Here is a 17,500-nt window from a genome sequence, read left to right on the forward strand (position 1 = left end):
TACAGTCAGGTAGCTTTGTGTCTGAAGAACATGGCTCTTCATCTCCCGGGAGCTTCGGACGTTTGATTCTCTGTTTGGGCTTTAGTTTTCCTTAACAAAGCAGAAATTATGGTCTGGAGAAATGGGCTCGTGAAGGAGTAGTGTCACGGGGCTCAATAACATTAAGCATGTTCGTACAGCCTGGTTTCCCGCTCCAGAGTAGGGTCTCATATCCGCAGCTATAAATATACCTTTAGCCCTGTTTGAATCAGAAGGGAACAGCTCAACGCTGTAGGGAGAGTTTGTAGCGCGTGTGCTGCTGTTGGTTTCCTGCTAAGCTAGTTTAGCGTAACGTGCCTCGCATAACACACGTGCCTCACCAGAGTAGAGCGTTGTTCTTCCGTGGTGGGCGTGTCAGACAGCACGTTGTCTGTTACATCAGGTGGGTTTGCATTTATGAGCGCATTGTATTTCCCACAATTTAAGCAGTGAACATTGTAAAAGTGTGAGTGTGTTTGCTCACCCCATGTCCTGCACAGTTACTTAATAGTAAATTAAAATGTCAAGTCCATAGAAAAGAGAGGGATGCTACAATGGTTACAGAACAAATTGAGTCAGGTCACACGACACATGTGTGCACGGGTTTGTTTTGTGTGTGAGTGCTGCCACCAGAGTAGGAAATTTACATATTTTTTAGGGGGCAATGTTTGCCCCCACTGACTGAAATCCAGGGGCATTTATAAAAAAATTGGGGGCACTTTTTGAAACTTGTGAAATAACATTTAACCTTTGTTCAAAATAATAAATGTACTTATTTAGGCTTACAGTATATGAGCAATTGTCATCAAATGGCAATAATAAGACTATTAGGCAGTAGTCTACAGATTCAAAGTGTTTTCTTATTTCTTTGTGGTTATTTATTGTTATTATTACATTTTTTAACAATTATTAAGTCAATGATGCCTTGATTACATATACATCAGTCATTGTATGGAATTATTTAGAAAGATATTTTTATAGCACCTTAAATATTGTGATGTTACCCATTTTTGTCCTGAACATATGCATTAGTCATTGTGTGAAATTTTTGAGAAAAACATTTTTATAGCACCTTCAAATGTGCCATTTGAAGGTACAAATTCAGTTCAGTTTTTACTTAGTAAAATATCTTAATTGACTGTCAGGTATTATTCATCAGCAACCCTCAAATCAAAGAATAAAGACACTACGCACAATTTAGGTGTATTTTCCCTTTAACTCACGAGATGCAGGTAGCATGTTTTATACTTTATGTGAATATAATTCATTTAATCTAATTTCCATTATGCAATATGTATACTTTTTGGCATCTTATTCTGAAAACCGGATGTTCGTCTGAAGAAACCGGATGTTGTCTCACGTTAATCTTACCGCTAACTTTCAAAGTCCTTCGCTCGCTCCCGATCTGTGCCGTTTGAATGCGTTTACCGTGAATGTCAGCATATAGGTGCACTAACATGTAAGTGTCTGCTGAGTTGACCGCAGTCTCGCAGTCACAGGTCTGATTAAGAAGCGCACATTTATTTATTTGTTTAGAACGTTCGGTTCTTCACGCACACTCAACATCAGTCAAGGCGAAAATCAAAACCATTCTATGGCAACTGGACCTGGTCATATAGGCTACGATGTTTTTGACACGTTCATTAAATTATCACTATTATTAGAGGAAATTATGGGGGCATTTTTTGCCCCTCTCCTAGTGATATCAGGGGCAAAATTATATTTCTTAGGGGCAGGTTTGCCCTTTGCCCTCGTGTATTTCCGACGCTGGCTGCCATTCACCTGAAGCATTGAGAAGAAGCGCTGTAAAAACGTCACAGGGAACCGACACTCCAGCCTTATATCCACTAAAAATGGCTTTAAATCGGCAGCGTGGGAGCATGTTGGATAGAGAGTGACCAGCGAGTTATGTGAACCGCAGATTGATTACACAGTTCAACCATCATAGTGTGCAGAATAGTTTTACCGACGATCGTTATTGGCTTAGATTAAGTAAAAATGTGCGCTCTGTAGAGCGGCATTGAATGCTGACGTTGCATCGTGAACAACACATCTGTGTTGAATGAGCAGGAGGAAAGCTAACAGCTAACGGCTGTTAAGGACAGAGTAGAGGCGACATTGTGGTGCGTTCAAGCTCCATTCAGTAAAAATGAATATTATTTTTATGCAAATAACCACTATAGATGATTAATAACAAAGTAAAGTATATAGTTAGTTAATGATGATAACACATATTTTTAGTTCATTAGGCCTATTAGGAATATTCAGTTTGATAATCTTGAAAACAGTAAAACCGTGATATTTCCTCTCAATAATCGTAAACATGTCATATTGTGACCTCCCCAGTCTATATCCTAGAATAAAGAACTCCTTGTATTCAGTCTATGGTCTCCATCTTTAGTCTTTAAGTCAAATAGGTCCATATTTTATACAGCCTGGTTGAACTCCTTTGTAAAGAAACGTAAGGCTCATGGTTAGTTTGTCGGATGTATTTTTCTCACCTTGTGTTTTCGTCTCCACCAGATTATTGTCGATGATGATGACAGTAAGGTGTGGTCGCTGTATGATGCCGGCCCAAAGAGCATCAGGTGTCCCATCATCCTCTTCCCACCGGTCAGTGGGACAGCTGAGGTGTTCTTCCAGCAGGTGCTGGCTCTGACAGGATGGGGCTACAGGGTCATCTCGGTGAGCCCGGCACTGGAAACACACTGCAGCTTCATATTTCTGCCACCAATGGTTCTATTCATTATTGATTCATCTGCTCATTGTTTTCTCCGTTCATCTTATTATTATTACGGTGTTTTGTTTATCAAATGTTCGTAACAGGGAAACATGTCTATTTTGTACCAGAGAATATTTGGCAGGATTGAAACAGATTAAGTTTCTGTCACTAGACTAATTGATTAATCGACTAATTCATTGACATATCAGCCTCACACTAACTATAGGATGAGTCTGCAATTATGTAAACGTCTAGTCTGTGTGGTTTCCAGCTGCAGTATCCGGTGTACTGGGATCTCATGGAGTTCTGTGACGGCTTCAGGAAGCTTCTCGATCACCTGCAGTTGGATAAAGTAAGTCTGTGTTTTTCCTTTAGCTTCAGACCGTCAGAGTATTTTCTTTATCCGTGAGTATGCAATTCATATATGATCGCCTGATCGTGATTCAACCGCATCTTTTTGATGAGCAGCAGAGAGGCTGACTGTGCAGAAACAAGCTAGCCATGGAGAGTAAAGGAGCGGTCCTGTTATAGGTGTGGGCATGTTACCCGATCACCCGTTCTACACTCCGGCTCTCCATCTAATGATGACTCTCTGTCACAACCTTCAGGTCCATCTGTTCGGTGCATCTCTGGGTGGATTCTTGGCTCAGAAGTTTGCAGAGTGCACACACAAGTCTCCCAGAGTGCACTCACTGATACTGTGTAACTCATTCAGTGATACCTCCATCTTTAATCAGACGTGGACATCAAACAGGTGCTTTCTAACATTCCCATCGCACACTTTCCTCCCCGTGTTCACATTCATTATTGATGTTTTCTTTCCATGTCCCTCCTCAGTTTCTGGTTGATGCCAGCTTTCATGTTGAAGAAGATTGTTCTGGCGAACTTTGCTAAAGGGCCCGTGGATCCTAAAATGGCAGACGCAATCGACTTCATGGTTGACAGGGTAGGTGGACTAAATGGATAAACCTGTATATCCAAAAATCATTTTTCCAGAAGCATGAAAGCCTGTTCAGGGACTGTAGTGGTAGAGCAGGGTCGTTCTTCGGTTCGATCCCCGGCTCCACGAGTCCATGGCTAGCCCCAAATTGCTCCCGCAGGCTGTTCCTGCAGTGTGTGAATGTTAGTTACCAATAGACTACTACTTCATGTGGTACCCATCATGTGATGGAAGCTCTGTGTCCTATTGGCTAGCTCATTGCCGCTGCACTGCTCTCATACAGATGCTAACGGGACCATGTTGTTGCGGAAGCATAACATGCATCACGTATCGTGATGTCAAAGATAGTGAAGTTATGGAGGCGGAGCTTGGTATAGAGCACGAGCACCTGTAGATCCATGCATGACACCAAGGTCCTCTCACCTCCCTCTTTGTCCTTCTGTGTCAAATGCTGTGCTGCCTCCATGTGGCAGCTTCCATGTCCCCTGCCTTGAATGCACAGCAGGTATAGCACTGCTCTTTTAATGGGTGAAAAAGTCACTGAAAATGTTGGAGAACACTAGACAGAGGCTGGTAGCCTTGTTCTGCACTAGAACTTCTAGTTCTACAACTGCGTGTGGAGGTGGCTGATGGACTTGAACACAGGCTCCAGGTACCTATTTGGAGAAGAGGACCTACAGCAGTGCGATGGAACTTTTGGAAGGTTTTAGTAAGTCTTTCTCTTCTGTCCTCAGCCTCCACAGGACTTCCCCCTCTTCTTCCTAGCTAGTTTGATTACATTTCAACGAATTGTTCAGCCCTACTGTGATCCGGATGTGGTCCTGCTGTGTCGTTGTCTTCAGAAACTGACAAGGACGTCTCGTTTCTCTAAAAAGGCGTTTCTTCTCTCCTCACATCTTCAGTGGGAGGAAAAGACCCAAGTGAAGAAATAACATTTCAGACAAATGGAAAGTAGCCTTAAACTGCAGACATTGATATCCATCTTCTCCTCTCACTCTTGGAAATAAATAAAATGAGTGTTTGACTTTTCCTTTAATCCGTTTTGTTCCCTGAAGTACAGATATGTGAGGTCTTTGTGTTTGAATGTTAACCTCTGCCCTCCATGTGTTGTGTGTGCTGTAGTTGGAGAGTCTGAACCAAAGTGAGTTAGCATCGCGGCTAACACTCAACTGTCAGAACTCCTACGTGGAGCCGCACAAGATAAAAGATGTTGCTGTGACCATTATAGATGTAAGTGTAGAAGCGTCTCTCTCTATCAGGAGTCCATTCATATATATTTCTGCTCCAATAACCTGACAGACATGTTTCCTCTGTGAATGGTGTTGAGGTGTTTGATCAGAGCGCTCTGTCGCTGGAGGCGAAGGAGGAGATGTATAAACTGTATCCCAACGCCAGACGAGCTCATCTGAAGACGGGAGGAAACTTCCCTTACCTGTGCAGGAGTGCTGAAGTCAACCTCTACATACAGGTAGGCTCTGGTTCATCCTTCACCATGAAACCATGACTCCTGGTGATCCTCCTGGTGATCCTTCAGGTGATCCCTCAGGTGATCCCTCCTGGTGATCCTCCTGGTGATCACTCCTGGTGATCCTCTGGGTGATCCCTCCTGGTGATCCCTCGGGGTGATCTCTCCTGGTGATCTCTCCTGGTGATCCCTCCTGGTGATCCCTCCTGGTGATCCTCTGGGTGATCCCTCCTGGTGATCCCTCCTGGTGATCTCTCCTGGTGATCCCTCCTGGTGATCCCTCCTGGTGATCCCTGATTGATGATGCATTCTCTCTGGCACTTTATTGTCACACATAGTGCATCTTGTTGTAGGGCTGGACAATATGGAGAAAATCAAATATCACAATATTTTTGACCAAATACCTTGATGTGGATAATGAGACGATATTGTAGGGTTGACCATAAGTGCTTTCACAAAATATTTACACAAGGATGTTTCTGATAAATAATCATCAGAGATGATGATATAAAGACAAATAATGAAACAGCTAGAACAGTCTGCCGAGTTCAGAAATGACATCACTTTACTTTAATGCAGCCTTTAAAACCAGGTAAAGACAACATTACAATATCCAAAATCTCATAAAAATAGTCTCATATCACAATATCAGTATAATATAGATATATTGCCCAGCTCTATCTTGCTCTATTTGTATCTACAGTTGAAAAGCAGCACCGCACCACCATATGTTTCCTCTCTGTCGTTCTCTCACATGTTGGAGGTGGAAGTGTGTGACTGTGTAACGCACAGCAGCTAAATGTGTGTTATTGAACACAGTGTAGTGTTCTTTAGTAGAACCACAGGTCTGCTCTCATCTCCTCCTGATCACAGACGTGTGAAGAGATGCAGTTTCAGATGGTTGGCCGGCTCGTTTCTTCACAATGCAATGCTGATGGAGAGAACTCCGAGATCCACTCCAGAACACCAGGACGTTGCTCTGGACAGGATTGAAGTGACAGGAGGGCCGGCCGGTTCTCAGGAACCAGCTGGTCTCGTTGCGTTTCCTGTGTGTGACGTGTGGTGTTTGACTTGCATTGATGTTTTTTTATGATGCTGCTTGTTTGTTTTCTTTCCCGCACAGATTCACTTGCGTCAGTTCCACGGGACCAGATACGCTGCCATCAGTCCTGCCATGGTGAGCGCTGAGGAGCTGGAGGTGCAGGAGAGTCACCTGAGTGGCAACCAGGACGACGACGACGACCAATGAGACTTTTACCTGCAGACCGTTTCCTGTCAACATTTCCAACACTTTATCTTACTCTTCATCATTTCACAGGACGCTCTCCAGATTTTCTATGGAGCTCAACACTCGCTCAGCGAGACAACTGAGAATATTTTTATTTGACAGATGAAGCAATATTTTGATAATGACCTGTAGATAAATGGCACTCGGCCGCTTTGCTTTAAAAACATATGACACCTTGCCTTATGTGAAATGAATTAGATAATTGTTGCACTCATAAACTGCCTGAACTCTTCCTATGTGTAATATATATTGTGGTTAACACAGCCAGCAGTGAACTGGTGTCCTGTTAACAGAAAGGTGAACACTGGTTTACGGAGAGACTCAAGTCTGAAAGTGATTGTGTAATTCAATCAGAGGAAATGACATGTTTGTTTGTTTTGGAATACAGTTGATTATTTAGGATTTGACATGTGCAGTCGTTCTTTCCACTGGTGTCAGTGTGAGCTGAGGTTTACATGAGGAGTCGTGAATCAGCCCATGTTTTGTAGTTTCCAGCTTCAGAAAACTACAGGATGTCTCTTCAAATATGAAGGACTTCCATGTGGCTCTGCTGCTCTGGGCTTCATTCAGACCTCCAGATACTCCTGGAGCTAGAACTATTTTTTTCTCTCTGCTTCTGAATGGATGAAGAATAAAATAAAATGATGTGCTGTGCCTTTTTATAAAAGATGATATACACATTATTTCCTCTTCATTGTTAGTCTATTTCTACCAGATGAATGTTAAAGTCTGCCGATGTCATGTGCAACCAGGTATAGCAGAATGTGCTGCCAACATTGGTCCCCTTCATTTCTTTCACTACAGTAACCAGCAAACTGCCACATGTCCTCAGCCGTCGACCCACTGCAGCAACATGGAATGTGGAAGTGGTCACCTGACTGCAGATCAGCTCCACAGTTCTTAGACTCTCATCTCTTTATCTGTCCGACCCACAAGTTCACTGTTTTGGTTCCCTCTCAGTGAAAACAGCCACAGTACACGACTTACTCAACAACAAACCGACACAGTTGGAGACTAGCTGGTGGACAAAGTGGACAACATTGAACCATCGACAACACCTTTACGTGGCCGGTCTGTAACAACCAAGCCTCATTGAAATTGTCTGATGAATTCAGCCCTAACCGACACAAGACACTGAATCTCTCCATCTCTCCAGTTTGATATTTTTTGCTGGTGTCTTGGTGTAAATGACGTTCTTCACCCTCGGATGTTGTTTATTCTGGTTTTGCGCCACCACATGACCACTGTATACAAGAAAAAGACAGCAAACATACTTGAACTAGAGCATCAACGCATGTAATCCAACAGAGAGTCCAAATGATCTACGGAAATACAAATTACATCTGAATAAACAAACAAGAAAACTCAATTCCTCCTACACGGACACAAACATTTTGAATACAGTAATAAACATCACCAGGACCTGATGGCTTCCCTGCTGAGTTCAATAAACACTTTGAGTTCTCAGTCCCAGTTTTCTACAGATTAACAGCTGAAATTAAACAAAAATCCAAACTTCCAATCGACATGAACACTGCTCGCATCTCTCTTACTAAAACCCAATAAAGACTCAAGCTCCCCATCAAGCCCTCTATCTCTCAACACAGACACAAAAAGCATTAGCGAAGCCCAAATCAAAACAGTTACTCAATCCATCATCCACTCAGACCAACTGGCTTCATTAAAGGAAGAGACTAACAACCTGCAATGAGACTATTTAACTTAATCCATTACACATCTCATACAAACTCACCAACAGATGCAGATAAAGTCAACTGGGAATTTTTATTTTTACACAAGCTGAAGAGATTTTGTTTTCCGATAGAAAACAGGTCAGTAAAGCCTCCGGTGAACGATGGAGCTTTAACGTGTCCTCAGTAGGGCGGTTGGAACAAACGTTAAATGAGACTACATGTCCTCACGCCATCACAGCCTCTCTGCTGGCGCTCATGCGACCATTGGTAGTTTGTTTACAGTCTAGCATTCACTTCTTACATCTGCCGATTGTATCTACGCTACACAGCTAATTGTTTGCAATAATTCAAAATCCAATGAAAAATCCAATTTGTGTTTTGTCGAGGGAACCAGAGTGACGTAACATCCGGATTGGCCCGCAAAAACACGTCATCTGTGCAGCACTCTGTGTGAGCTCTATGCGTGTCTCTAGTGATACATCTCAGACAGACTTTGAACTGGAGAGCTGGTAACGTTTACTGTCCAGTCCAACTGAGTCACACGTTTGCAGTCTCACGTGAGCTCCTCTGGGAGATGTGATGAGTTCATCAGGTGGGCACAAACACCACTCCAAATAAATGCGATGCCCTGTAACTGCTGGAAGTAGAAATAAGTAACTGTTTGCTCACAAGTATCAACTTAAAGGTGATGATATGGCCACGTTGTTACATTGGTGGTGTTTTACAGTTCAGAGGGAGATTGCAGCTCAGCTGGTAGAGGTCGCCCTTCAGTCCTCCAGTCCACATGTCAAAGTGTCCTTCGGCAAGACGATTCATCCAGCACCTGCATGGTAGCTCGCTGCCATTGGTGTGCGTGTGTGTGTGTGTGTGTGTGAATAAGTAATAGGTGCTACAGATAAAAGCACTATATAAATGTCTTCTACTAATGATGAGTGTACTAAGAACATGTGCCAACCAGCTAACTGATGTCATCACTGCATTTTTAACATATTGTCACAGGAGAGTTCCCGCCATCTTCCCTTGTTACCCTGAGGTCATATGCACACTGCTCTATGTATTAGTGCTTGTGTTGATCTCTTCTCTCTGCTCTGGGTTCTGTGTGTGACGGGCTGCAGGTGAGCTCGGCTGAGGATTGAGTGTGTAGGTTGTTGCAGGGAGCTGATTGGTTCCAACCTCTCCACTACCGGCAAGGATTTTCTGTGATGTCACCAATCTATACATTGATAAAACAGCCCAGGTTTAGTGGGGTGTTTGTTTTCAGTTGGGAGTTAGATCAGTGACTTGGGTCAGTGACTTGTCTTTTGTTTTCTCATTTGAGTGGGTAAGCTTAGATTGCCTAACTTTAGTTCCTTCTCTTTAGTGTTCTGTTCCTAGCCCACCCTGAAGTTACAAGTCTTAAAGAAACTTTCATATATATTCATATATTTCATATATATTCCTTGCTGCTTGTGGTTCATGGGGTGCTGGGAAGAGAGGAGCCTCATTGTTCATGTTGTGGCGGCCAACCCCTGTACCTAAAATACTGCAGTATCCAGTCTGAACGACTACCGCTCAGTGGCGTTCTCACGTGCTTCCCAGCCAGCCTGGACCCTCACCAGTTTACATACAGAGCCAACAGATCCACAGAGGAGGCCGTCTCCACTCTCCCCCATTCAACTGATACTTGCAAACTCAGCACTCGACTGCAATAGACATGGAGAACTCAGCTGTGAAGTTTGCTGATGACACCACCCTCATTGTCCAGATTACAAACGATGAGAATTCAAATTGGGAAGTTATCAACAAACCTGCAGAGCGGTGGTCAGAAAACATCAGCAAAACCAAAGAGCTGATCATTGGGTTCTTAGAGGAGCTGAGCTTGTAGGTTCCTGGGAACCAGCATCACAGAGAACCTGTCTTCACATTGGTAAAGAAATTTAAGGAGGCAAAATTCCCCATTCAAAGTTCCTGTCAACTTTTACAGCAGAGCAATAGAAAGCATCCTGACTGGAATCATTACAAACTGACATGATGTGCACGGCTCAGGACAGGAGGCTCCACAGCGGGGGATTAACAGCAGAACATCATTGGTACATGTAACCAGGTAGAGAATTTGAGCCCTAATATCTTTATTTTTAGGATTATTTTTCTATTTGTGATGTAACCCAGCAGATAATTTAAGTCTTTAATGTCATTTTAATTTAACTTTATTTCTGTTGTTAAACAAAGTGTCAATCACAGCAGTTTTACCCAGATACGCTTCTCATTGGTTATTTCGGGGAATGCAGACTCCCGATTGGGGAAAGGACAATAAGTCCCGCCCTACCAGAAAGACGTTACAGAGTAAGAGAATGCGCGAGGGAACGAGCACTATCTGTTTCATAAAGTAGTTCAGCCGTTACAAGTGATAACTGTTTAAACGGTCAGAGACACAGCGCTTTGTGAGACTGCACTCATGCAACGTGAGAGGTGATTCAGAGACCTTTGTGCCACGAGTTTACAACTTGTGGCAGCGTCCTGGCTAGGTTTTTGATGTTCCCTGGATACCTTTGATACTGGATATGGAACTCTTCCTGACGAGGAAGATGGCGAGCCACCACTGAACTGATCATCTCCTTACCTCGATGAGTAGGATCAAGATTTTCTTTGTTGCTGAGGAGAAAACAAGCGTTTCTTCGTTTCTCATCACCTGAGTGCACCAGTGTGGTAGGATTAAGAAAGCAACACATCTTACTACTTTGACTTGTTCTTTTGACTTTGGAACTGAAACTGACTGAATATTTGAACTGACTGAATAAGGAAACAAGGAAGGAGCTTGAAAGCGAAAGGAACAAACTGAAGGAACACTGCATCTCAGAGACACTTTTACACATTCCAATGGAGATGTGCTGAGTTATCTGATTGAGAAGAGCATTGTAAATGTTGTATAAGATGTCAATTTTATTTTTATCTTCACAAGGTTCAATATAACCTTTTAAATCAAACCATTCTGTGGCTCCAGTTCTTTGTGTGTCTATTATTGGCTATAAACCTCTCTCTATGAACCTAGGTCCTGGTCCAACAAATAATTTGAGTATTCTGCAGATACTAAGAGGGTTACAGACTAAAACTTGGCGAGCCAGCCAGGAGAGGTTAAGATATTAGCATTTTTGCAACAGAAAATTGAAGATAGACACCTTTTGAGTAACTGGAGCAACGAAGGTTTTATTTACTGTAAAGCATCTAACATTATTTTCAAATCTTCTAACATATTTCTGGTGATAAAATGGAAGTTGTGAAATCAGAGAATGTTAAGGTTCTAAACGCTGTTTTAGTGAGTGGGTTAACTCACATTTCAGTAGACAATGAAGTTTTTGACTTCTTGAAACAGTTTGGGCCTGTAGAAAGGTTAGTTGAGGTGCCTTCCGCTGGTAAAGAAGTGAGGGTTATTGTTGAGTTTCAACATGAAGCTACAGTCAAAGAGCTAGAGAGACGTCACTTACCACTTGACAGAGCTTGCACTGGAAATCCGCAGGTTATTCACCACATTCAAAGCCTAGCGAGTGCATGCAGTAGTGAGGCTAGTGCGTCTGCAACGGTAGCTTACTTGACTGAGCTGAGAGATTTAGCACAGGAAGGTGGCAGGTCATTTGAAGATATTTTGAGAGAAGAGTTGGCTCGGATAGGAGAGTCAGTGGGAGGGAAGCCCAAGTTAAAGTGGCTGAAAATCTCTCACAACCTGAACCAGCTGACCCTCAAGATATACCACCTGCATTCCATACTTTTGAAAACCCAAGCTTAGTTAGCGTTGCACCCCAGCCTATTGAAACTGTCAAAGAAACTACTCCACATGGAGATGGAAAACCTAAATCTCATCAATTGCCAGCTGACCAACTCAGCACACCTGAGGTACAGCGCGTCATTGTGGAGCACATTGTCAGGAACAGTGAGGCAGCATCTCAATCCAATCTGTCTTACAAACTGAAGCCATTCTCAGGCAGAGCTCCTCACCCTGCATTTGAAGTTGACTATGATACATGGCGCAGCAGTGTGGAATTCTGTTTGAATGATCCCACAGTTTCAGACACACAGGTTGTGAGGAAAATTGTTGAAAGCCTTTCATCCCCTGCAGTTAAGATAGTGAAATCACTGGGTCCAAAGGCTAGATCTGAGGTTTACCTGAAACTGCTTGATTCAGCCTATGCAACCGTTGAAGATGGTGATGAGCTTTTCTCCAACCAGAATGTTGGAGAAAAAGCTTCAGATTACCTGCAGAGGCTACACACTGCTTTATGTTCAGTGATAAGGAGAGGGGGAATTGCTCCGAGAGATGCTGATAAACAACTTCTCAGACAGTTTTGCAGAGGCTGCTGGGATAGCCCAATGATAACTAGTCTCCAGCTTGAACGATGCAAGAATGATCCTCCATCTTTTGCCGAGCTCCTTCTTCTACTGCGTACTGAAGAGGATAAGCAGGAAAATAAAGCAACAACAATGAAACAGCACTTAGGAATAACCAAAACAAGAGCACATCTTTCACATCTGCAGACCACACATATGCAAGGCATAGATATTTCTGACCCCCTCCCCAATCCTGATGATGCTCCATCAGTCACCACTAATGATCTTAGGAAGCAGATTGCAGATCTTGCTTCTCAGATAGCACAGCTCAAAGCCTGCAGCTCAGAGAAACCTGTCAAAAGAGCATCAACAGGAAACAAAAAACAGAAACCAAGAACAACCAATGGACCAGAAACAAAAGAAATCAAACAAATAACTGTAAAGTTGCCTAAACCTAGACCATGGTACTGTTTTAGATGTGGTGAGGATGGCCACATTGCCTCCAGTTGCAGTAATGACCCAAACCCTGCGCTAGTAGAGGCAAAGAGGAGATCACTCAAAGAAAAGCAGCGTGTGTGTGGGAAAGCCACCACAACACCACTGATCCATCTGATTTAAACTAGCTCCAGCTTCTGTTGAGGGCCAAACAGAAGCTAAGGATGAACTACGTCCCACCGTTACAAAGACGAAGAAAGCTCTGAGCTTAAAGACTGATGTTCACAATTGCGAATTGCCCCGTCGACTTGTTGGGAGGAAGTGCACGGCCAGAGTAGCTGTTGAGGGAGTGAACTGTAGTTGTCTGCTCGATACAGGCTCACAAGTCACCACCATAGCCATGGCTTTCTACCAAGATCACTTATCTGAACACACCATTAAGCCAATCTCTGATCTTCTTGAAGTTGAAGGAGCGAATGGCCAGACTGTCCCATATCTGGGATATGTGGAGACCAGTATAAAGTTCCCAAAAGTCTTATTTGAAACTGAGCCTGAAATACACACATTGGCGCTAATTGTTCCAGATCTTCGTTCAAATGGTGACGTTCCCCTGTTAATAGGCACAAACACTCTGGACCCTTTATATGAACAAGAGTGTGAGACCCCCTTGCCTCACAGAACATCTCTTCCCTATGGCTACCAGCAGGTTCTGAGAACACTTGAGATCAGGAAGAAACAAGCTGATAGTGGCAAAGTTGGCCTAGTGAAACTCAAGGGTCGAGCCCAGGAAGTTCTTCCCGCCAACCAAAAAGTGCTGCTTGAGGGTTTTGTGTATGCCGACCAAGCAAAATCTGAACAGTGGGTCTTACTTGAACAACCTACTTGCTCATCTTTGCCAGGTGGTGTCTTTGTAGATTGCTGTCTTATCACTCTGCCAAAGCATGGTCCCTACAAAGTTCCTGTGTTACTCAGAAATGAGACAAGTAAGGACATTACATTGCCCACCAACTGTGATAGCAGAGCTAGTTGTTCCTGATTGTGTCATTCCAAATACTATGACAGAAGAAAAAAATGATCAGAAAATCTCTGCTAACTGTTCCACCCAGCAACAGACTACAGACTCAAAGCCTGCTCAGAGTTTTGATTTTGGTACATCACCACTTTCAGAAGAGTGGAAACTGGCTATAAACCTCTCACTATGAACCTAGGTCCTGGTCCAACAAATAATTTGAGTATACCTGCAGATACTAAGAGGGTTACAGTACCATCTACTGAGCATCAGTGATATTGGCGAGAAGAGGAGCCTGCAAAGAGCTCAAAGGATATTAAAGACAAAACCACCCAGCAACAGTCTGTTCACCCTGCTGCCGTCTGACAGGAGGTACAGAAGTATCAGCTGCTGGACCTCCAGGAATGACGTTACGTTACCACAGAGGACATTAAGTCAAACGCGAGTCGTTGAAGTTTAAAATCGTTAAATGTATGACTCCAGTCCACTCCAGTTATAAACACTGCACATAAAGAATGAGTCATCATACTGCACCACACAGAGGTTTCAACAGATACCTTTTAATCTGCAAGACATTCATTATATTCACTGAAGTAACAGTTTAAGACTCAACTGTATCATTAGTCAACCTGATGACTGGACCATAAAATACATCTAACCTTTAAAAACAGCCGAGGCACTCATGAACGAGGTTCATGAGATGTGAACATGTCATGAACAAAGGAAACTAATATTTGTGTGAACTCAGAATTACAAACTGTGCACTGCTTTCAAACCACCACCTTAAAGATACATTTATTAGATCTGAAGTGGAAACATCAAAACTCAAAGTGACGAGTGGATTTCAAACAAATAATGCAGTAAAAAAAATTAAAGACATTTCACATCAGGAGCCCAAAGGAATAAATTAGATAAAAGCTTTTGTGAAAGTTCAAACCGGTAGAAGTCAGAGTCAAAGCCTGAGGACTTTCAGAGACTCACACAGGCATCACAACTCACGTCCTACACAGGAACATTATCATCGCAGTCTCTGCTGTGAATCGGCAATATTTATTTCATGACAAAAGAAATCTAAAAGCACAAAGCGCTCCTCAAATAAACGATGTTAAAAGACGCGCGACAGTCAGCCAGTCTGGAATCTACTGTCAGTAGAAAAAGGTGCCGAGGTCGCCCATGCCGTTGCGTCTGAACTGGTTTCCCTGAATGGAGACGAAGATCTGGTGGTCCATCAGGTCCTGGACGGCTCGGCTGCAGGACGTCTCCTTGTTTCTGCTTATCTGGCGAATAAAGTGCAACTTCCTGCCTGAGGCGGATGCTACGTCACAGTCCGTGCTGTTGTTCTCTGCTGACTCCGGCTGCACGTCTGCTGAACCGTTGCTGGTTGGATCAGTAACGCCTCCCTGCTGTTGGTCTACAGCCGTCGGTCCAGCAGGGCCTTCTGGGAACAAAAGGTCTGATCAATATTGATTCTGAGCTGTGGCTGTTCTATTCTGACCGAGTGAGCTCCGCCCACCTTCACTTGGGTCCAGAGCAGCATCACGCTGTTCCCCGTTGTTGGACTTCACTAGAATCACCCCGTAGCCTGCATTGTTGTGAATCACGTTGTTCTCCATGGTGATTGATGGCATCACATCAAGTTCATCAGCAAAGTCCTACACACACACACACACACGCACGCACACGCAACTAGTGGTTTTACAGAAATGTTCATGTAATTCACTTGATTTCCATTAAGCTAAACATTTTCTAAACTTAGTCAAGGGCAATTTTTATGCTCACAGTTTCTTGGTGAGTTTTTGGTACGAACCCTGAATGTTCTCACCTTGATGAGGATGCCGTCCTTACAGTGATGGATACCGTTACCAACCAGACTGCAAACACTCCCGGGGTAAATCTCCACACCAGCCCCCTGCACACGACACACAGCAACATGACCACACAGTCCCATTCAACAAGTAGACAATATCAGCTGATCGTTTATCACTGCATATTAGACAATAACTGAACGTCTTGGAGGTCATTTAGAAGCTTTAGTTTTACACTGTAAACTATCTCAGTCACATTGTTTAAAGCTGCACTAACTGATTTCTTTGGCCAGTGGAAGAAGTTGTGAACACAACACGGATACCTCATCACCTATGAGGTTGATATGGGGAACTAGTTTGTTGTGGAAGATGATACTGTTCACACAGATGAGAGCCTAGTGACTGTGAGGTGGAGCCGGTGGTCAGCATCCAGAAGCTCTCACCTTGGAGCCGTACAGGTCACACATGTTCATGGTGAGGCGCGCTGATGTTCGGACGATCACTCCTGTGGTCTCACACTGCAGCACACAGTTCTCCATGTTCAGAGTCCCCTGACGCACACCTGACAGAACGCCACCAGGAGAGAGAGAGAGTTACTTTACACTGTGTCACACATGGGAATAATGTCGCCGATGACGAGGAGCCACCACAGAGACAGAGGGCCTGGATTCATGTATACTCACACATGATGCCCTCGATGGCATCGTGTTGGATGAACTTGATGTTGGACAGTCTGACATCGGCTCCTGTGGACTCCACAAATGAGTCGCCCTTGTTTTTCTTCTCAATAACCACCTCATCAGGGAGCCCGAAGCCTGACACACAGACGACATATGAACACAATCAGTGTACAGAATTAAGGTCTAGACGTGTGTTTGTTAGATTACACTGCACTCTGGTCAGCTTCTAACAGAGCTCCATTCAGCTCTCAATCCTTTGTTTGTCCCTCAAGGTGTGAGGCCAGCCAGCTAACATTCACAAAGAGGCTGAAAACACCATCAATGTCCAGTGACACCAAGACATGTCAGAGTGTCAGAGTATTTATCACAAGCGAAACTGATCATCTGCACTTCTTCACCAGTCTGGTGTCCTCTGCAGTAAAACCAACCTCCCTTCTATTAGGCTTGTATACAGACAATTGAAGGGATGACCGATGATTGGTTTTTCATATGCAGATATTAATGCGATTTAACTTACTATCAGATCCAAGAGGTTATAAAAATCATCTTAAATCTGCACCCTACTGAGCATTTAGATATCTTTTTGGAGTAGAGGCATGTCTGCCCACTGAGCCCCGTTAACACTTAGTTACAAACCAGTTTGCCGTCTTTTTCTTCATGAATCTCACACACACCTGCTCACCAAAACATTGCTCTGCGCTCCATGAGTGTAGGTAGATCATGGGCAGGGCTGTATGAGAGTGTCCTTTTTTTTTTACATCAACGAGGAGCCCCTGTGTTGTTGTTGATAGAGATATAGAGATATAGATAGATAGATAGATAGATGGATACATATACAGTGGGGCAAAAAAGTATTTAGTCAGCCACCAATTGTGCAAGTTCTCCCACTTAAAAAGATGAGATGCCTGTAATTTTCATCATAGGTACACTTCAGCTATGAGAGACAGAATGGGGGGAAAGAATCCAGGAAATCACATTGTAGGATTTTTAATGAATTAATTGGTAAATTCCTCGGTAAAATAAGTATTTGGTCACCTACAAACAAGCAAGATTTCTGGCTCTCACAGACCTGTAACTTCTTCTTTAAGAGGCTCCTCTGTCCTCCACTCGTTACCTGTATTAATGGCACCTGTTTGAACTCGTTA

At 43.4% G+C, this 17,500-nt stretch overlaps 2 protein-coding genes across 7 annotated transcripts in view; one reads left to right on the forward strand and one right to left on the reverse strand.

The window, feature by feature from the left end:
- The window catches only part of spg21 (SPG21 abhydrolase domain containing, maspardin), a 13,574-nt gene extending 6,463 nt beyond the window's left edge, over window positions 1-7,111 (forward strand). For 2 of the 5 annotated variants that reach the window (XM_076090893.1, XM_076090894.1), the window contains exons 3-9: window positions 2,542-2,703; window positions 3,012-3,092; window positions 3,349-3,494; window positions 3,578-3,686; window positions 4,803-4,910; window positions 5,008-5,148; window positions 6,269-7,111. In XM_076090893.1, coding sequence (XP_075947008.1) covers window positions 2,542-2,703; window positions 3,012-3,092; window positions 3,349-3,494; window positions 3,578-3,686; window positions 4,803-4,910; window positions 5,008-5,148; window positions 6,269-6,394 — 873 coding nt within the window. In that variant the 3' untranslated portion in view covers window positions 6,395-7,111. Of the gene's footprint in view, window positions 1-2,541; window positions 2,704-3,011; window positions 3,093-3,348; window positions 3,495-3,577; window positions 3,687-4,414; window positions 4,911-4,979; window positions 5,149-6,018 lie in introns of those variants that run through there. The other 3 variants (XM_076090895.1, XR_012953578.1, XR_012953579.1) reach the window with 3 other exon arrangements.
- A 7,538-nt stretch (window positions 7,112-14,649) lies between these two features.
- Window positions 14,650-17,500, reverse strand: part of shcbp1 (SHC SH2-domain binding protein 1) — a 22,956-nt gene continuing 20,105 nt past the window's right edge. Inside the window, exons 9-13 of one of the 2 annotated variants that reach the window (XM_076090896.1) lie at window positions 16,359-16,490; window positions 16,119-16,237; window positions 15,693-15,779; window positions 15,384-15,522; window positions 14,650-15,305 (exon numbers count right to left, since the gene is read on the reverse strand). In XM_076090896.1, the coding sequence (XP_075947011.1) occupies window positions 15,016-15,305; window positions 15,384-15,522; window positions 15,693-15,779; window positions 16,119-16,237; window positions 16,359-16,490 (767 nt within the window). In that variant the 3' untranslated portion in view covers window positions 14,650-15,015. Of the gene's footprint in view, window positions 15,309-15,383; window positions 15,523-15,692; window positions 15,780-16,118; window positions 16,238-16,358; window positions 16,491-17,500 lie in introns of both variants that reach the window. The other variant, XM_076090897.1, reaches the window with a different exon arrangement.

Source organism: Anarhichas minor, unplaced genomic scaffold (genome assembly GCF_050575085.1).
Source record: "Anarhichas minor isolate MPS153535 unplaced genomic scaffold, ASM5057508v1 ptg000013l, whole genome shotgun sequence".
Classification (NCBI taxonomy): domain Eukaryota; kingdom Metazoa; phylum Chordata; class Actinopteri; order Perciformes; family Anarhichadidae; genus Anarhichas; species Anarhichas minor.